At 45.0% G+C, this 20,821-nt stretch overlaps 1 protein-coding gene across 2 annotated transcripts in view; it reads left to right on the top strand.

The window, feature by feature from the left end:
- ABTB2 (ankyrin repeat and BTB domain containing 2) overlaps positions 1–9,145 on the top strand; it is a 195,074-nt gene extending 185,929 nt beyond the window's left edge. For both annotated transcript variants that reach the window (XM_077322136.1, XM_077322137.1), the window contains exons 14-17: positions 1,090–1,180; positions 2,245–2,313; positions 3,979–4,092; positions 5,699–9,145. In XM_077322136.1, coding sequence (XP_077178251.1) covers positions 1,090–1,180; positions 2,245–2,313; positions 3,979–4,092; positions 5,699–5,896 — 472 coding nt within the window. In that variant the 3' untranslated portion in view covers positions 5,897–9,145. The remainder of the gene's footprint in view (positions 1–1,089; positions 1,181–2,244; positions 2,314–3,978; positions 4,093–5,698) is intronic.
- Positions 9,146–20,821: the final 11,676 nt, after the last annotated feature.

The raw sequence follows: 20,821 nt of genomic DNA, 5'->3' as shown, positions 1-20,821 counted from the left end.
TTGTAGGCCCAAGTTTCAGTGTCCAGGATAAGTTTGCCATCCTCCAGCTGATACATCTGGGATCCAGGCTAAGGAAATCAGTTTCCCTGGAGAAAATGGCATTATACACTGATGAGGACCCTCTCTTTCCCAAACTCTGCCTTTCCAAGGCTCTACCCCCCAAATCTCCAGGAATTTTCCAACCCATAGCTGGTAATCCTAGTACAGGATATTAGAGAAAGCATTTCTACCTTCAATGAGTTTATGTTTTTCAGCCCCCATTCCTATTAAACTTCCATGAGAGTTTATGATGAGTAGGTGAGATTTCACGCAGAAAGCAGAAAACATCAGATTTTTCTCTTCTTCAACTTCATTTCCTTACAATGGTTATGTTGAGTTTACAAGGAACTTGGTATGCTCTTTCATTTTTAGAAATTTGTGAGTTAAAAGCATACACTTTCATTTTAACCCAAGTTAGAAAATATTGCAAGTAAACCCAAACAGGGTTGAGGGGGGCAGGGAGGAGGGCAAAGGTGTGTACATTCGGGGAGGGGGGTAGTCCTGTAGTCTGCTTCCTGTTCGTAAATCCAAGCCAGGCCTCAGTCACAAAAATTATTGAAAGTAAATGATGGTTGAATGATAGCAAACCATGGTTCTATCTGAATCCAAAGATGTGTAGTAGGCAGAAAAATAAGCAAATAGAGGGCTAGCAAGAAGGATCTGGGGTACCAGATTCCAGCAGCTCAGACCACGCTGTGGTTTTGAAGAACTAGACAATGTGCCACTGGGGAGGGGTTACTAGGAGCACACCTGTTCTAATTAAGCATATTATATAGTCTTATGAGTGAAGGCACAGGGTGTTTTGTCTGGGCTGTATGGTGAGTCTCAGCATCTCTGAGTAGAACCCTTTCCTTCACTGTCTTTCCACAGTGGTAGACTACACCTGTTTAATTTCTGCCTGACATGCTGCTGTTAAAGGCATTAGAGCTTCTGTTGAAAAGATGTGACAGAGCTGTAGAACAGAAGGATCTGTTTTCCTTTAAGACTTGAAAAATAATCCAAGCAAATGTAATTTTAAAAGCTCCCTGTGGAAATCTTCTGTTTTTACAGATTTAAGACACTGATGGCCAATAAAACAGAACAAGACAGCCAAGGCAGTAGGACTGTGGAAATTAGCGATATGAAATACAATATCTTCAAGGTATGTCTAACATACTGTCATTCTTTCCATTGTCCAAAGCTGTAATGGGGCCTGATTCAAACATCTTAAGATGCTGAAAGGTGTTTGATGTGTAGCAGTTTTCAGGCAAGAGGGGTGCATGCATACAAAATATGGTTTATTTACTTGTTTGCTACAAGGACTGAAAAGTAACACAGGTAATTGGGCGAGAGGAATTTTTAAAATTATTTTTCCAAGCCATATCCACTCAGCCATTGCCATTTTTACATTCTGAATTAAATGTTGGAGGATCTGGTCATGGATCCCCAACCTTTTATGTAACTCAGCCTTAGTACTCAGTAGTAATTTTTAGGAACTTCAGGTGACTGTTCCATGATCTGCTATTTGCCAATGACATGCGAGTGATGCATGACGAAAATTATGTCACAGAAGCTAACCCAAAGAATCCTGAAGGTTTCCAAACATAATTTTCAAGTAAATTAAATCCTGAGTCAGAAAAACTTTCAGGCTTTGTTTTAAATTAACACAAATGATTGAAAGCTTATGATTGAAAAACACTTTTCTTAATGTCTATAAGTTTACATGCCCTCTATGTAGTTTATTCTTGATGATGGAGTAGAGTAGGTTTTGGCATGTAAATGAAATCAAGGGTCATTGAAATCCTTTAGCCAGAAGGAGCTCTTCCCTTTTTCTAGATTTGTTGAGGCTGGAAGCCTGGAAGTGGCCATCTGTAAAAGTGGCACACAACTTATTTCCTGCCCCTTTGTTCTGTCATTCAAATACTGTTAAAACTACAGCTGCATTCCTATTTGTAGTTTCCAAAAGTGTGGTGCTATATTTTATTTTCGAACTGAGCTGTTATTGCTCCAGATGTAATTGGCCAGACCTGTCCGTCACTCAAGTTTAGATAGTAAAGCATTTACATATAGATTACCATGTACTATTTAACTTACTTAAACTTAAATTGGGGAAATGTCTGCTAGGAACCAAGTTGTGGAGTGTCATAAAATGGGAGTTTGCATGTTTCCCAAGGTAAACCTATGAATTCAGATTTCTCATTGCTTTTGGCTTTATGCCTATTTCAGATGTTGATGCAGTATTTATATTATGGGGGAACAGAATCTTTGGAAATCCCTACCACTGATATCTTAGAGGTGAGTATATTTTTTAAATTTGATTTATGATGCTACTTCAGAATGTTAATAATGGTTGCTTTGTCAGCACACTGGTCTACTCTTAGGCAAACAATCCTATTTAATATATTCCCAAGTTAAATAGTACATAATATAACTGCTTTATGCAATAAGTATACTGTGAACTTTATATCGCAGTGCTAAAATGGGAGTACTAAAATTTTGGAGGGAAAGTTGGAAATTTGTGGGGAAAGTCAGAGCTAACTCTTCCACAAGCTAATTTCCTAATCATGAATATCAGCTATGTCTAATGCTTTAAACCCTGGTAGAGAAAAAAAAGTGCTTGTACCCCCCCCCCCCCAACTTAAAGTAATTGTGGGTATGGGTCTTTAAACATGAAAATGTCGAATTCCCCAAACCTATAAACTCAGCCTTTCTCAACTTGTTTTTTACTGTTGAGAAACTCTTGAAGCATTTGTCAGGGTTTGAGAAATTCCAGAAGTGGCACAATCTGGTTGGGAAGCATAGCTGTGTACATGCCCACCCAGTGCCCCTCCCCCTCTCTCCAGGCCCATCAATGATCGTTTGGAAGGTGACATGACCATATATGGTCATATCACCCAATAAATGTTTAACCCGTTTTAACAATGTATGAAAATTAATTAACTGTCCCCATTTGGGAAACTCTTCAAGGGCCATCAACAAACCCCAGGGTTTCATGAAACCCTGGTTGAGAAAGCCTGCTATAGCTGCTTCTGTAGTTAAATCACACATCATGGGTCTCTGTGTAGCTTGGGTCTTACAAGCAGTCTTATACTGTGTTCACTTGAGGTGGCATCATTGTTAGCTGTTATTCATGAAGCACCATAATTTCAAAGAGTTTGATAGATAGCAGACGGGCCCTGTCCTCCAAGAAATTAATAATCTAATGTAGACAATGAGAAAGGGTTGGTATGGATTAGGTAAAGGTATCCCCCATGCAAGTACCGAGTCATGTCTGACCTTTGGGGTGACGCCCTCTAGTGTTTTCAAGGCAGACTCAATACAGAGTAGCCTTGCCAGTGCCTTCCCCAGTCATCACCATTTACCCCCCAGCAAGCTGGGTACTCATTTTACTGACCTCAGAGGGATGGAAGGCTGAGTCAACCTTGAGCCGGCTGCAGGGATTGAACTCCCAGCCTCATGGCCAGAGCTTCAGACAGCATGTTGGCTGCCTTACCACCCTGCGCCACAAGAGGCTCTTGCACCACAAGAGGCTCTTGGTATGGATTAGATGAAAGCAAATACAGGTTACATGTGGTTAAAACAGTTTGGTTACCATTGGTTACCATTGGTTACCATTGGGAATGAGGATCTAGAAGTGAAGCCAAAGTCCCATTTGGAATATTGCATTTGAAGGAAGAAACTGCATCATACACATGGTTACAAAATGAGCTCTCAACAAAGCAGTGAACCAGAAGGGGATGAACATGTGAGAATGCAAAATACTTTTGTGGATTTGTGGCTGGTACAGTTAAGAGATACAACAAAGAAGTGGGGTTGAAAAGTAGAGGGGAGCTTTTTGTGGAGAGTTTTAGAGGCAAGGATAAGGAGTTCATGCTGGACCCAGAAGAGGATGGGAAGCTAGCAAAGGAATCTGGACTTCATGTATGTTCTCTTTAATGGCTTCCCTCTCATCTTCCTTAGTTGTTATCAGCTGCAAGCCTGTTCCAACTGGATGGCCTCCAGAGACACTGTGAAATACTTTGTGCCCAAACCATCAGCACAGAAAGTTGTGTCAACATCTATAAATATGCCAAGGTAAAGGCCAAGTTGTGTTCCATTTATGTTCAGAAGCATTCAGACATTTTTGAGGTTAATAAAAAGAGCCCTGCTGGGTCAGACCAAAGGTCCACTTAGCCCAGCATCTGTTTGCAACAGTGGCCTACTGGGCACCCTTCTCTGTTATTTGTCTTCAGAATCTAACTATTTAGAGGTATACTGCCTTAGAACATGAAGGCTCATTTAGCTGTCTAATATGGTAAGCCACTTCACTGCTGGTTGTGAGAACTAGGTCTCACAGTTCCCTATTCATAGATTTTGAGATAACACCCAACTTACCCTATAATACATTATTGCTGTAAGGATACACCCTGAATTATAATTATTGTGATTAAATTACATATGAGGGAATCAAATGACATATCCCTAGTATCATGGGTAATTTGATCCTTGGTGAATTTAATGATAGGCCTGTGCCTGACCACAATATTTCTTCTGGGAGAGTTCCTGTGCCGTGTAAAGCTGCATGACAAGTAAAAATTCAACAACTGAAACACTTTTCCTTCCTCACTTGTTGGACTTCTTCTTACCATGTGTATTATAATTAGTAAAATTCCAGCAATCCTGTCAGGAATATAGATGGCAACTCCATCACAAATCAAGATGAAGTTCATGCACACACTGAAAGTTATGAGGGGGCTCTTGAGAACACAGTGATACTCAGCGAGTGGCAGCAGCTACAAGGTAGATCATGGGAAGCTACTTCTATGTCCCTAGAAGAGCACTTTTCTTTATGGTGTCAAATAACAGATTTTCAAGGCGATGTACAACTTAGGGGGGGATCTATTCCTTGAACTCATTCAGTTTATAGTTCATTAGATCCTGACCTCTGTAAAATTCTGCAAACTGGGAAACAGATGAGTCGGTTTTCCTTCCTAGGTCATATATAATATGGGAACTATGGAAGGGGGAAATCAAAAACTGCTTTACACTTAGCTATTTTAAACAATATTTCTCTACAAACATGTTTCTATCACTATTAGTTGCTGCATAATGGGAACAGCAGCCTTCTTCTCATCTTCACCCAATGATAGAAAAATGATAGTTACCCGATAATGCAATAAAAGGAACTGGGGATCGTATACTTTGAAACAGCAAGCAGAAAAGTTTATTTTAAAAGTCTGGCATATTTCATTAACAGCTTCATTTTCCAAGGCATATCTCATATGCACAGAATTTCTTTGACTGCTAATACCATATACCATCTGGTACCACTTATTATGTAGCCAGGGTGTGCCACATGGATTGCGCACATACATAACAAAACAGGTATCATCTTGGCTGTTTCATTGACCAGCTGCTCTTTTCCTTTTAAGAGTTACTTGACTTTAGCTCAAAACCAGCAGGTGATCACAAAAGGATTAAAAAGGAGGAGGGCTTTTTAACCTCTTTAAAATATCCCTGAGGAATGGCCCTGCATAAGGAAACAGAAAGCAGTCTTCAGACATAAGATTAAATATCCTCTTAACCACTTGCTACCACTACTAAGCCTTCCCATACAATGAAGCCATCAGAGAGAGTAGAAAGAAGTGGTAATTGACAGCTGTGCAAAAATCTCTTGCTTTTGTCCCCTCTTGTCTTACAGATTCACAGTGCACCTGAGCTGGCCTCTTTTTGCGAGGGCTTCTTCCTCAAACACATGGTCTCGCTGCTGGAGCAGGAGCCTTTCAAACAGCTCATCTACAGTAGGAACAGTAAGGTCCAGGGTCTGGATCCTCTACAGGACTTGCAGTCCACTCTGGCCAGCCGACTTCATTCCATCTATGTCACTTCAAGGGTGTGACCATCAGTGGAACCACAGCTGACACACCAACTCACCAAACTGCACTAGGATGGGATCTTGCCAGCTCTGGCTTCCTTCTGGCTTATAGGGACACCTGCTTATGCAGCAAGAACTCCCTCCAAGAAGGTGCTTTTAGAGGTGCTTCTCTGGAGAGCATCTTCAGATGTCACAATAAATTAATTGGAAAGCTAGAGGAAAGGAAAAGGGGTCATTACTTATGTAGTAATATGTTTCAGCAGGCAGCTGTAAAAGGCCCAACAAATGCAGGGCCCTTTTAGAAGTCCAGTATGGAAAAATTCCTAGGGGTCAAAGTAAACATAATGCAAGGGATGAAAGAGGGAAAACAGCAGGGCAAATGCTGGGCTTTTCGTTTTCTAATAGCAGCTTTAGAGGAGACATAATAGGAGAGCGCTGGACTCCCTCTCTCCCAGCGACCCATCTGTGAACTTCAAAGCAGCCACATGGGGCTGCTAATGAGTTTTTTAGGTGAGATCTTAATCATGGATGATTCACATTATGTAGGTTTGATTTCTTTAGACACTGGAAGTCTCAGGAGGGCTTATGGGGGCAGGCAGGACTGTCTAAAATGTCTCTCCGAAACGTCTGTGCATAAACCACAATCAGATTTTACTGTCTATGAAAGATTCCAGTGTTTAAAAGACCAGTTTTTGTCAATTCAGGTTCATCTACTTTTGTATATACACAAACAACACGCTCCTTCATTAGGTATAGTAATAATACCAGATTGCCACACCACAAACAAAACTAGCTCCCCCCTCCACACAACTTTGCCATTTAAAGGACACAAGGTTGCTAATGTTGTTAAGACAGACCACTGCTGACTGTTCAGGTGAATGATCTAATATCAGTGTTACCTAACAGAGTCTAGATTTATTTTCATCCATAATTAATGCTTCTCAGCATTGGTCAGCAGTAGATATAGCATTTAAAAGTGTACTAAAAACAAAATCCACCCTTAATTCAGTGCTGTTAAGAGATGGACCGAATTCCAAAGGTTTTCCTAGCAGCTCATTGGCAAGTCATGTGATTGGTTTTCACTCATATCTGAGATAGAGGAAGATTCCTGGTACCCAACGTGTTATGTTGCCCAAGTTAACATAGCTATGATAGCTACATCATTGGCTGCTGGGCAGTAGAATATATATCCAAAACTGTGCATATACTGTTGTGTGTTAAGGGTTGGGTCCTAATTTGTCAGTATTGTATCTGAGCAATAATTGCCATAAACACTTCATATTCCGGCTACACCTCAACACTGTACTTGCCCCTTGCCACTGTGCAGTGAGGCACAAAAGCCCCAGTCCTCCTAAGGATACACATGCACATCAGGCTTACATATGTAAGACACTTAACCAGGTTGGAAAGTCCAAACCTAAACCATCAAAGAAGCACTCAGGAACATATTAGGCTAAGGAATCGACTCCCCTGCACTGCTTTGCTTTGATTGGGAAGCACAGTATGATGTGCACTCAAATTAATAGTTTGTTTGTATGCTAGCACAGTTGGGCTGCGACATAATGTTTAAATCTATGCTGAAAGTAGATTGCAGCCTTACAAAATGGGGGGAAATCCTGTCTCCCATCCAACACATTGCCAATGGTGACTGCCATCTTTGCACTCTGCACAGAGGAATATTGAGGATGAAATATTTAAAAACGTAGCCTTAATGTCCCCTTGGCCAAGGCTTACAAGTGAAAAGTGCTTATTCTGTGAAAGTTTTCTTGCTAGATGAGTAAAAGAGAAAGAGAGAGAGAGAGTAGACACACAAAGGTAGAAGGACTGAGAATGTATTGTAGAGTTTTAGGGAAGATTCTGAAAGTAGTAGAAAGGTGGAGCAGTTAGGTATGAGTTTAAGTTTTAGAAGCAAAGGAAAGGGCCTTTTTCCACATCCACAATCTAATATAGTTCTTTCAGTCCTGAAAATCATGCTTGCTGTACAGTGATAAACTCTAATGCCACCATTCTCACAAGGCTTGAATTTTTTTTTAAGTTCAGCCATTTTAGGAAATAACTATGGGCATGTAGCTAACTAAGCAGTTTCAAAAGCTTATTAGCATTTAAGTCTGGAAAGGGGGGAGGCAGTGACTTCCACTGATTCTTCACTCCTATTCCAGATCCTAATCTACCCCCAATATTGTCCCTTGAGGATCCAGGAGCAAAACTGGGTGTGGGAGCACTATGCTGCAAAAAGGAGGGGCAAGTAGGACAGTGAAGATGGGTGGTGATTGGATGGTTGGATACAGCTTGATAATTACATTGATAGAAAGAATAATAATAGGTTTAAAAGCAGTCCCGCAACAAGGCAAGCTGGCTTCTGTTAATTGTTAAACATTTTCTCCAAGGAAGTTATATGGTTCTCTCCTCTCCCTCTTTAACCACGGCCAAGTAGGCATTTAAACCTAGTTCAACATAGTGACCATTGCACCACACGGCAGGAAAGAAAGGGATTGAAATAAATTGAAGGAAAGTAATTTTTCTCAGGCATCTAATTCATAGTAGGACAATATATGTATCTCCACTGTAAAGTGAACATAGCCTTACCCATTTGGCAAAACACACTGACATCCTACAGTACTGAAATGTCTTATAGGAGGACTGCCAAACTGACAAAAAAGCTATTGTTAATACCCTGTTTTTTACTACCTGAGGGAGCAGCTTACATTTGCCTACCGTTTCTCTCCCTGCAACAGATAACCTATGAGGTAGGTTAAACTGAGAGAACTGTGACTGGCCCAAGGGCATTCAGCTGGTTGTATGTGAAGGAGTGAGGAATCATACCTGGTCCTCAGGATTAGAAGCTGCCACTCTTAACCACTATACCAAGCTGGCTTCAGAAAACTGGAAGTGGCCTCCGTAAACAGCATACTTTATTAGTGGATCAAGAGTAGCTTCACTGTTTGAAGTGCAGAGTTGTTTACTAAACAAATTAAGACTATGCACCTTCCAGTGACTCAGCTAAAGTTGAGTCTGAAATGCATATTGGCAGTCTTGTCCATTATCCAGAAAAAGTTGCAAAGGTTCAAGATTTGTCACTAGGTTTGGAAACCCAGTCAAAGGTTGTACTTCTGGAAAATAATTTTCAAGTAGCTGTCTCAGCTATAGCTGTACAAAAAAAGTATAGATTCTGTTGTATTGCTGTAATATTGTCTGCTACATTAACTGTACATTAATATTGTTCACATGTAAATGTACCATGTTTTATTAACAACCTAACTTGTTCAAACTTTACAGATGATACAAGATCAGTCATTTCTTCACAGTAAGGAAGCACTATGCTCTAAAAGTCAGGCTCTGCTAGCTGGTCAATTCATTCATGCATATAAGTTTTCTCCCAAATTTGTTCTCAAGCCGATTGTACAGAAGGCAGGCAGGCATTGAAATTTGTGTGAAACTGCTGCATCTGTTAAATGGTATTCTGGCTTTTTATAGAATATTAACTTTGAACAAGGAACAGAACTTTGAAGTTTACACGCCATAGCTCCTAGAATAGGTATAAACCATCTACTCTTCTGTCCTCCTGAGAAACCGCTAGTTTTTAGTTGTATAGAGTAAGACACGCCATGGCTAGCAAGGATCAACTTCACTACAACATGGTGGGGAGAGACTTCTCAGTATAATTTTGCGAGTTTAAGCTTATGCTGTTGGGAAGAGGACTTTTACATCCATTTCTACTGTAAAACAGGGAGAAAGGATGTAGCAAGGATAATATAGCAGGAAAACAAAAGTACAGTTACTTCTGTTAGTGCTGAAAAAGCTGGTGGATGTTAGTTAGGGCCATTTCGCACGGCTTCAAAATAGCACAATGGTTGCTAATTGAAAACGCTACTAATTTGGAATAACCCACGACGTCGTAGACAATCTGCAACACTCCTGAAACCGGCCCGCAAAAAGCGCTTCGTTGTAGCGCTTTCAGGGGAATCCCAAAAAGTGGATTCACCCTCCGGAAAGCGATACACTCCTGCAACCAATCTGCAACAATAGCGATAAAGACCTGTGCGTTAACATTGTTGCGGTTTCTTCAGAGTCCCTCCTCCTGAGCCTGTCCTCCAAACTTCCGGCGAAGCGATTGCCATTTTTTTTTCCCCGAGCGAGTGGAGATCAACGCACCGGCGAGCGTCCGTTTAGCCAGTGAGGCTTCCCAGGCTGCAGTCCCTCCTCAGAGCTGTTTACAGTCACTAAGCACAAGAAGCCCGCAGAAGCCCGTTTGCTGATGTATTTTCCCTTTATTTTTCACACTGTTTCGGCTGAAAATCGCGCCCGTGAGGGGGGGGGGATTTTTTTTTCCCACTCGGAGGCAGCGTGGCCACGATCAAATGACAGCTCAAACAGAGGCTTCCCGGCTTCAGTCCCTCCCCTTCAGTCACTAAGCACACACATTTCACACATTCCATTCAGCCGAAAATCGGGCCCGTGAGAGGGGGGGGGATTTTTTTTTTTTCACTCTGAGGCAGCGTGTTAACGATCAACCGATCAAACGACAGCTCAAACACCCCAGGCAGCTGGATGGGTCTCTCCGTTGCAACGAATCTACCCAGATTCGTTACAATGGGTCTGTTTTGTTTTTTTTTTTAAACCTTCCTTAAAGGGAAAGGGGCTGTTTGGGAGCATGCTAACGGCTGCCCATTGGCTGCTTGACGGCCAGGGGCGGGACGAGCTTGGCAATAGCGCTTCCTTTCTAGCGATTTCTGCTGAGACCGGAAGCCTGTGGGAAACGCTAAAAAACGCAACTGATTCCACTACAAAGGCAGGTATGCATAACGACGAATTCCACTATTTTAAATGGCGATTTTTCATTCAGTGACCAATTTGCAACAAAGATCCCCGTGCAAAAAGGCCCTTAATATTATCCTGCTTCACTGCTCTTTAGACAGAAGCTTTATCTTTTTTGACATATGTTTCCCTTGTAAAATTACTTTTGAAGCTGGGATTCTCATTTTACCCATATGACTTTTTGTATGGGGGGGGGGGGTATATTGGATTTTAAAAATGTTAGTATTCACACATTCCAATACCAGTATGGTATTCATATTTGGGATTTGGGGGGGAGATCCCAGATGTTTTTGGCTGAATTATACTGAATGGGGACCATTATACTTAATGGGGAATTGATCTGGGCGTGTCTGGGGGGCTGCTTTTTTGAGGTAGAGGCACCAAACAAGCAGCATAGCTGTTGGTGCCTTTCCTCAAAAGAGCCACCAATTTTCAAAATGATTGGACCAGAGAGTCCAATTATTTGGGCCTCCAAAGAAGGTTCCCCATCCTCCACTGTTTCCAATGGAGCGGAGAAGCAACAAAATAAAAGTATGGAAAATAGAAACCCAGAAGAACAGAACCAAAGTCCCAGAGAATCTCTGTGCTAAAAACTAAAGGGTGAGGGACATTTTTGCAAGCTTAGAAAAAGCAATACAATGATCAAAGTGCCCAGCAGTGACAGTGCAATCAGAAAGTACCCAGCAGAACCCAGTGTCCTTGTGGCAATACCAGCTCAACAAGACTGATTGTCAAGCCCAGAATGACAATCCAAGCAGGGAGGTTGCAAGCCCAGCAGAAGCCTGTACCAATGAGGCAGTACAAGCCCAACAGAACATCAGACCAGAGAATCCCGAAAGGGTGCTATTGTTTTTGCAGAAGCAAGAACAGTAGAAGCCTAGCAGTGGTGTTTTTTTTTTTCTCCCAAAGCCAAGGGCAAACCCAGAGAAACTCTTACATACCATTTTCCCAGGGAACACTTCACATACCATCACTGTCTCAATGGAGGAGTCTCGAATACTACAGCTGCCCTTTCATTATAGGCTCTCCTTTTCCAACCTCCTGCCTCTGAAAAAGAAATATGTTTAAGTGCATAACACAGACAATTAGCTTCATTATGTTGTTCCTGCAAGTTCTCCTGGTTTCTGTTTGGCGCACAGGTCTCTCTATCCTACTCTAATCCTATAATCTTCATCAAGATGAAGAATAGTATTTGTTTTGCTGTTTTTATTTCAGTATGCATTTTTGGGTTAGGGTGGCTGATGACTTAGTGAGTGACCATCTTCACCATCACCCTGTGCCGCAAAGCTACTAGGACTCCATAGAGGCATTTTGATGCAAGTGAATTCAGAATGGCAGTGGGGATTGGTAGAGGTAGAGAGTTGCAGTGTCAGCTGGGTAATGGCCCTTGGGTAATCCAGTTGGGTATTTGCCTTGCTACTAGTCTCATTTTAATTTTGGGAAGAACATTTCACCCTAGCTTCCCATCACTTATTGAGAGAGGAAGCAAACACATAAAGGTGCTCACTTCAGTCACATTCAAAGTCCAAAACTGGGTAGCTGAACCATTGCAAGATGACCTTTAGGAAAACCAACTTCTCAACTGTCCAGGTATGAGCAGTGCAAGCTGACAATATTATCTGCATAGGAGCAAATGCGTTTGCTCTGCACACTTGTTGGCCACTAGAGAAGCCTCTGGCCCATGGTAGAGAGGTTCAGCCAGACTGCCTCCTTCTTAGGCCAGAAGCTCAGCAGATTAGTAGTCTGCAAGTTGTAGGGCTCCACAAGGGACACCCTCACTATTGCAGCCACCATATGCCTACTACTCCCAGAGGGGTCTGCCCAATGACCTCCATCTCCAAGGTAATTGGTGGTTGAAGCAGGGGGGAATGGTGCTTAGCAAGGGAGGTGGGGGAGGTGGGGGATAAACAGCATCAGAATTGCTCCCCCCCCCCAATTCCTCTACTTGTACCAACATGCCCCTCTTGGCCTGCATGCATTCAACTTTTGAGGAGAGTGAATGAGCTGGTTGGCCCACTCAGCTATACCGCCCTTGATGTGCAAGTCACACATGGTCACCAATATGTAGACCTTCTGCTGTGTAAGGGGCTGAAGATTCTCCCCTTACATCGGGAGAATTCCCTCAGCGGCTCAAGGAGGCAGTGGTTCGCCCTCTTCTGAAAAAACCATCGCTGAATCCGCGGGACCCCGCCAGCTACCGCCCGGTATCGCATCTTGCATTCCTGGGCAAGGTGGTTGAAAGGGCCGCCGCGGACCAGCTCCTAGCATTTTTGGAGGAAACTTCGGCCCTTGATCCATACCAGTCTGGCTTCCGTCCTGGCCATGGGGTGGAGACCATGCTGGTCGCCCTGACAGATGATCTCCGGCGCCAGCTAGACCGGGGCGGGTCGGCCATTCTCGTGCTATTAGACCTGTCAGCCGCATTTGATGTGGTTGACCACGAGCTCTTGGTTCACCGCCTCGCTGATACTGGGATTGGAAGGGTGGCTCTTAAATGGCTATCCTCCTTTCTAGAGAACAGGTCACAGAGGGTCGCTGTGGGGGAGGAGTTATCCGACTCCTTTGCACTCCCATGTGGGGTGCCACAGGGAGCGGTGCTCTCCCCCACGTTATTTAACATCTATATGCGTCCCCTGGCTCAGCTGGTACGGAGTTATGGGCTTGGGTGTCATCAGTACGCTGATGATACCCAGCTCTATCTCTTGATGGATTGCCGGCCAGATCTCCCCCCAGAAAAATTCGCCAGTTGTTTGGAAGCAGTGACTGGATGGATCAGGAGGAGCCGCCTGAGACTCAACCCCTCCAAGACGGAGGTCCTTTGGCTAGGCCGAAGGGAGCAGGAACAGGAAGCGCGTCTTCCCTGCCTGGACGGGGTACAATTGTCATCTGTGCCCCAAGCCAGGAATTTGGGAGTGATTCTGGATACCTCACTTTCCATGGAGGCCCAGGTCACTAAGGTAGCTCGGACGGCGTTTCTCCATCTACGCCAAGCTCGGCTACTAGCGCCCTACCTGCCCCCGGAACACCTGGCCACTGTGATCCATGCAACGGTTACTTCTAGATTAGACTTCTGTAACTCGCTCTACGCGGGCCTACCCTTGTCTCTAACCCGGAAGTTACAGCTGGTACAGAATGCAGCTGCACGGGTCCTCACTAAATCATCTTGGAGGTCCCATGTTCAGCCTCTGCTGAAGCAGCTGCACTGGTTGCCAGTTTGTTTCCGGATTAGGTTCAAGGTTTTGGTATTAACCTTCAAGACTATACGCGGCTTGGGTCCTGCATACTTGAGGGACCGCCTATCTCCTTATGCCCCCCGCAGGGTACTTCGCTCTGCGGGTAAGAATCTGCTGATGATCCCAGGACCCCGGGAGGCACGCCTGGCCTCGACAAGGGCCAGGGCCTTTTCGGTCCTGGCCCCTACCTGGTGGAACGAGCTCCCTGAAGAGCTGCGGGCCCTGTCGGAGCTCTCTGAGTTCCGCAGAGCCTGCAAAACGGAGCTCTTCCGCCAGGCGTTTGTCTAAGGCCGGGTGATGGCCCGGGGCTAAGATCGGACCCCTCTTCCCGGAGGGGGGAGGCCAGTACTAGACTGACCTGGTTCCCCAGATTGTTCCACCCTATGCCCAATTATCCATCCGTTCCCTTCTGCTCATCCAGTGGGCCTGTACGGGAATAGTTTTTTAATCGCCATCATTGTGACTCAGTCATTATTTTAATGGGGTTTTAATGGGGAATTTTAATGGTTAATATATTGTATTTGTATTAAAACATTGTGAACCGCCGCGAGCCGGTTTCCGAGAGTGGCGGTCATACAAATCAAATAAATAAATAAATAAATCTTGCAGCTATTACACCACTGCATGCACTGCTGGAACCAAGTATCCTTGTCCAGGGGGATGACCAGAGTCTGACTTGCTATGTCTGAAGAGATCATCCCTGTGTAGCTCTTAAAGGGCCTAAGAACTTCCACAGTCTGAGACTTGGTCAACCACTTGTCCTAGTTAAGCCAACTCTTCCTGACCTGCTCCAGTCTCAGAGGTCCAGACAGGCAAGGCTCTCTTCTGCTCACATTCACAAATGGCACAGGTGGAGTTCCGGCAAGTGTTCATGTTACAGATCAGGCAGTGCACCTTCATGCCTTTCAGCATCTGCTTCTTGGGCAGCAGATGGGTGTTTTTCACACAGCAAGAGAAGTGACTCATGAGATGCCAGCAGTTCTGGAGAAGATACCTGGAATCATCAGTCTCAGCATCCAGATTTGGATTCTCTGTAGAACCCAGCCCCAATGCATCTTTAACTACCAGGTGGATAAAGCCTGAGACCCAGTGCCTGTACTGCTGCCCTCATGTTTGCATCTCCATCAGTAGCCATGAAGCTGTAGCCTCTATCTGCAATATGGGTTGCCAGCTCCAGGTTGGAAAATTCCTAGAGATTTGTGGTTGTAATTCTGGGAGATTTCCAGGCCCTACCTGGGGCTTAATGCCAATAATCTGCATATCACTGCTACAACACCAGTCAAGGGAGAGGCCTCCTGAGAGAGCATAGCTTGCTAAAGGGAAGTAAGGCAAAGTCAAACTGACTGAAATGCTGTGCCATGGCCTTTTGGCTCCCAGATTGTTCCCAGGATTCCCAGCAAGTGTTAACATTCTTCACATGGAATTCTGTTTAAAATGCTTATGGGCATTTAGCTAACATAGAGAAGCCAGAAAGCCTTTTCCCACATTCTTCTCTCCTAAAGCCTCTTAAAACCCCTGCAAAGATCATTCCTGGGGTTGCAAGCTCCATATAGAGAATGGCCATATGAGTCAGCAGGTTAGAGAGAGGATGGACAAAGGATGCAATTGACCCTTTTCTTCAGTAGGGTTCTGCTTACGGATGAGGAGGATTGTTTTCACTCCCTTGTCATTCCACATCTCCATCACCAGTGTTACTGTTTCTCAACACAGGACCCACAGCCTTGGGAATGAACTTAACAGAAATAGCTGCAGAACAGACAAGAATACAGGAAGTGGTAACTTGAACCACTGGATGATGCCATCCTCCCTCTTCAGAAATTGATAAGGTGGGCCTGGAGTTTTGCCATAATCATAACGGAAACTCCAGGCAATGGAAATCAGTTCCCTGTAGGAAATGGCAGGTCTGGAGGTTAGATATCACAGCATCAAATCCTGATGAGCTCTCTCTCCAACCTTACCTCCACCTTCCCCAAACACCACCTCAAATCTCCAGGAATTTCCCAAGCCAGAATTGGTTATTGAAGAAAGAGGCGGCTTGGTGGCACTATGTAAGAAGCCTCAAGGGAAGGGAGAAAAACAAGACTTATTTTCCCTCTCAATATAGTGTCCAGGTAGGATTTGCCAGCTGAGTGTTGGCAACAAGGTTTACGAGGTAAGGTAAAGGTAAGGTATGCCCTGTGCAAGCACTGAACTTGGCAAATGATGGAATGACAACAACAGGGAAAAATCTGCACATACATACCAGAGTGTATTCACCCAAATACTTGATGTAGAACAAGTGGTAAGCCTACTGATTGAGCTGGGGGAGGGATGAAATACTTGATGAAATACCTACCTTTTTTCCTCATTATCCTTTGCCAGCAAACACTTTCTCTTGCTTTCCCTGTCACCATGGTCAAAGTACCATCTTGCCTGCTGCAAAAGAATAGTAAGGCCTATTTTCCAGCTCAAGGGCACCAGCTCTGTGGCATACCCTTCCTGACAAGTACTTCTCTGACAAGTGAGGTAGGTCCCACCAGCTGTCAAAAACCATCCAAGTAACTTTGAGTCAGTGGAATGATCATGCTGACAACTAGGTCACATCACCTCCCACCACCCACTGAGAGCTGCGCCAGCCACATACAGCGTCGCCATTTTACGCCAATTAGCCAGAGCATTCAGTCATACCAGGCAAGGATCATGGGAGTCATGCTGGACTAATAGCTTGCCTTTTACCCCTCAACGATCACTCAGCTGCAAGTGTGTGCTGAGCAATGGGGATTGTTGGCCACCGAGGCTCTTAATGGGCATTGTCAAAACATTTCCTGTCAACCCTTTTAAAATGGTCCGTTCTGGATATGGGAGATATAAGAACTCACTCTTGCATTTAAAGGTTTTTCCAGACTAAATTATGACCTCCTGAGACTAGAGATCATAGTCCCCTCTGCTGGCTGATCAGTGCAAAGCAAATGCAAGAATAGGTAATAAAGTTAACAAGAATTTTTGTTTTAATGAAGGCAGGAATTGCTTCACACAGTCTTTAAAGCATTTGTGGAAAATAATGCAAATATTTATTTTGAAATTTATTTGAATGGCACAGGTTTCCCTGTGAAATGTCAGGTGATATATTTCAAACTAGAAATTAAGCCCGCTGTAAAAAGAATACAGCGGGTGCTAGCCATTCCTAGCCGCCCTGGCAGCACGGCCTGGGCAGCTGGGAAGGGGTTCCCCCCCGGGGATTTCTCCACCCGACCCCCCCCCACCACAAAAGCTGTTCCCAGGCACCCGGGAAATGCAGTTGCTGGCTCTTTGAGCCGGCGACAGTGCTGCCTGGGCCCTGGGAAGGCCGTTCTCCCCCCCCCCCAGGCTAAAGACATTGCCAGGGCCCGGGGCAGTGCTGCTGCCGGCTCAAAGAGCCAGCGACAGCGCTGCCCGGGCCCTGGAAAGGCCATCCCCCGCCCAGCCTAAAGGCTTTCCCAGGGCCCAGGCAGTGCTGTCATCTGCTCTTTGAGCGGGTGACAGCGCTGCTCGGGCCCTGGGAAGGCTGTTCTGCCCCCCCCCCCAGGCTAAAGGCATTCCCAAGGCCTGCTCCTCCGACGTACTGGGCCTGCTCCTCTCGCTGCATGGAAGACATCCCCTACTCCCCAGTCGCCCCTCGGGTACTCACCAGCAGCGAAGGCTCTTCGCTTGCTGCACCGAGTCCCCGGCTGGGCCAGGCGAGGCTGGGCCAGGCGAGGCCGGGCCAACCACCCAATGGGGAGCTGTGTGAGGACCCAATCAGGAGCCACTTCGTCCTTTCTCCTCCTACATTGCCCTTACCCTTTTATTATACCATTCCCACGGAGCAGTTTACAGATAGTAAGTCAGAACCAGAACCCACTCATAGGCAATACCAGAAGGAACATAGTTATGGCAAAATTTACTTTAAAAAAATCTGCATTATCTACAGTAAATAGTGGCATGGCTGGGAAATCTATTATATTATAGACTTCTGTTTTTGCTACTGTGTGAAACTCGTGATTTGAAAGATAAAACAGTTTGAGCAAATTATTCATCTCCTTTGAACAAAGGCTTGATAATTCTGCCTCTGTCCCAACCAGTCAAAATGGCTTCCTACTGACGCTGAAACCCCAGAAGGATCTACCAAGTGGTGTATTAGCAAACTTTTCTCATTAACTTCTTGTTAACTTGTGTCCAGAAAATGGGTCTTGCAGCAAGATGCCAAGATAACAATATATATAACAAATTAAACTGGCTACCTCGTACCAGCTATGGATAAAGATCACCTTACGAGCGATGTGAAATGCATTTCATATCTGACCAGGGACTTATGTTGGGGGGGGGGGCAAATTGGTTCTGCAGCGCAGTGCAGTGGCCAAAGGGGCTTCAGTCTTCCTCCGTCCATCCTATGCTGTTTCTGCCAGAGAAATATGGTTGCAGAGGGGTGGTTTGTCTGGCTGCCAGTTCTATGTCTGCCCAGGATTTTCTCTTGCGTATAACAGAAGGAGCACATGGTCTGGCAAAACAAGTGTAAGTTACTAAATAGGCAAGTAAAAAAATAATTTCAAGAATGGATTGCTAAAAGCATCAAGACAATAAACATTTTTTAAAATACATTCAGAGCAGGTAACTGACTAGAGTCATTTGGGACTTTGAATGATCTTTTCCCTCTTAATAAAACAGTAAGGGGTGTTGGGGTGAGTTCAGTCTGTGATGGGGGGGGCAACAACTGGCCCCTTGGCCCCGGACTGACAAGCGGGGGGGCCAATCGGACAGACCCAAATTCCATTCACCCAGCCCAGTCTGGCTGCCAGTCTGCTCCTGACAACAAAAGGGAGAGGTCAGTAGGGTTGCCAAGGGGGGTGAGAACAGAGGCTTGGAGAGGCTGCGCCAGCCCTTCTCGCCTCAGAGCCCTGACAGAGCTGGCAGGAGGCTGCAGAGTGCTCCCCCTCCCCCTCCTCCTCCCCCCCTTCAGGCCTGCTGCAAAGGAACCTCTGACAGGCCCTGACTGAGGGGAGGAGGCCTTTCCAAGAGCAACGCAGGGGAGCCTGAGGGCCTTCCTTTTGAGGGGGGGGGCACTTCCCCCTTCTGCCAAACAGTTGCTGGACAGGGAGGCTACAGAAAATCCCCTTCTCACTTAAAATACTGCTCTGGCCGGGGGTTAGACACAGCCAAGCCATGTGTCTTTCTTCTTTGCAACTCTCTGCAGATTTGAGGCCACTGCACAGCATTATTCTGCAGAGGAAGCTGGCTCTTTTGTCTCCTGTTTCATCTGCACAACAACCCTGTGCAGTAGGCCTCAAGTCTTTCAATTCAACAACAACCTGTGTGGGAAGCCTTAAAGGTTTCTTCTCTACCACAACCCTGTCCAAAGTAGCCCTTTCTGCCTGGGGAGCTGATCTTTATACTCTGCAGGTGAGCTGTAATTCCAGGAGCTCTCCAGGCCCCACCTGGAGGTTGGCTACCCCTGCGTTGGAAATATTCCTAGAGGCTTGCAGATGGGACTTCAAAATCATACAATGCCTCAGAGTCCAGCCTTCAAAGGAGCCATTTTTGCCTGCAGTTGGGAGGGAGTGGTGCAGGTGTGTCCCTCCTGGGCTATGGGCTATGGCCAGCCCTTACCAGCAACCGTTTGTATTCTGGGGCACAGACAGAAAGACCACCATCTGTCCTGTGAGTCTGGAAAGTGCAGGAAGATTTAAATAAATATTTACAGCCTCAACTGTAAATTGAGAACAAGTAAATGGCTCACACATGGTAACTGAATGACATTTTGGCCTGGCAAATAAAAAAACAGTATAAAAAACCTTGCTAAGGTCAAGACTGCTGTGCACAGAGAGTCTTCCTCTCAGGGTTGCCAGCTTCCCTGTGAGTCTCGCTACCCCACCTCCCTCATGGGGAGTTTGCTATGGGGAGAGAAAGGGAAGACAATTGGAAAATGCTTTGAGACACCTGAGGCCTGCTGGGTTACTGCGGCCCATTCCCAGTTCTCTCAGATCTCTCAAAACCCCACATACCTCACAGGTTGACTATTGTGGAGAGATGAATGGAAAAGGTGTTTGTAAACCGCTTTGAGACTCCTTTGGGTAGTAAGCAATAGGGTACAAAAATCCATTCTTCTTCTAAGGAGCAACCATGAAAGAAGCATGTGGGCACATAACATTTTATCAACAATGAAAAAATGGAAAAGAAGGAACAGGGTGGACACCTTTGTACTGTGACTACCCTATGTGTATTAGGGCCGAGGGGCATTTCGGTGTCTGTGGGCTAATTCACACAAGAAGGGAAATGACGCAGAACTGGGAGGAATTGGTTGCCATGTAATCTTCCCCTAAGAAGAGTCTCCAGTCTGATTTTCCATTCACATATCTGAAGACATGGCTCTGGAAAGCTCATCTGTAACCACTATGCCACAGTTCCAAAGGTCAGTCCTCTCCCGTACCCAATGAACATTCCAAACCACAGGTTCTTGACCCCCATCTCTCCACACCCATGCCCTCATTTGCCACCATGCCATCACAACCTCCCACACAACACACACATTCAACCCTTACAGACTGGACAACTCCTCCCCTTCTCTTCCCACTGCCAAGCTCTAGCGCCCATTGTATTCTTGGATACAATGGGCTTTGCCCCTGGATAAGGAATAAAAGCATTGCTAAAGTCTGTAAAAAGGCAGAGAAGGTGAATTAATTATTTAATTAATTCTTTGCATCTGTGTTCCCTATGGAAAATGTGAGGCATGTACCCAGACACCACAACTATTTTCAGGACCAGACTCTGAAGAACTGAGTTCCTAGGCACATATTATAGGAGGTGGTCTCCAAAAAGGGTAAAATTTATATACCGTATATTGGTTGGAGCCATAATTTACAGATCTCATTCAACCACTCAGCTACACTTTATAAAGAATTTAATATAG

This window comes from Paroedura picta, chromosome 2 (assembly GCF_049243985.1).
Source record: "Paroedura picta isolate Pp20150507F chromosome 2, Ppicta_v3.0, whole genome shotgun sequence".
NCBI lineage: Eukaryota > Metazoa > Chordata > Lepidosauria > Squamata > Gekkonidae > Paroedura > Paroedura picta.
Note: the sequence above shows the minus strand (reverse complement) of the source record. Positions and strands in the feature narration are given on the sequence as shown.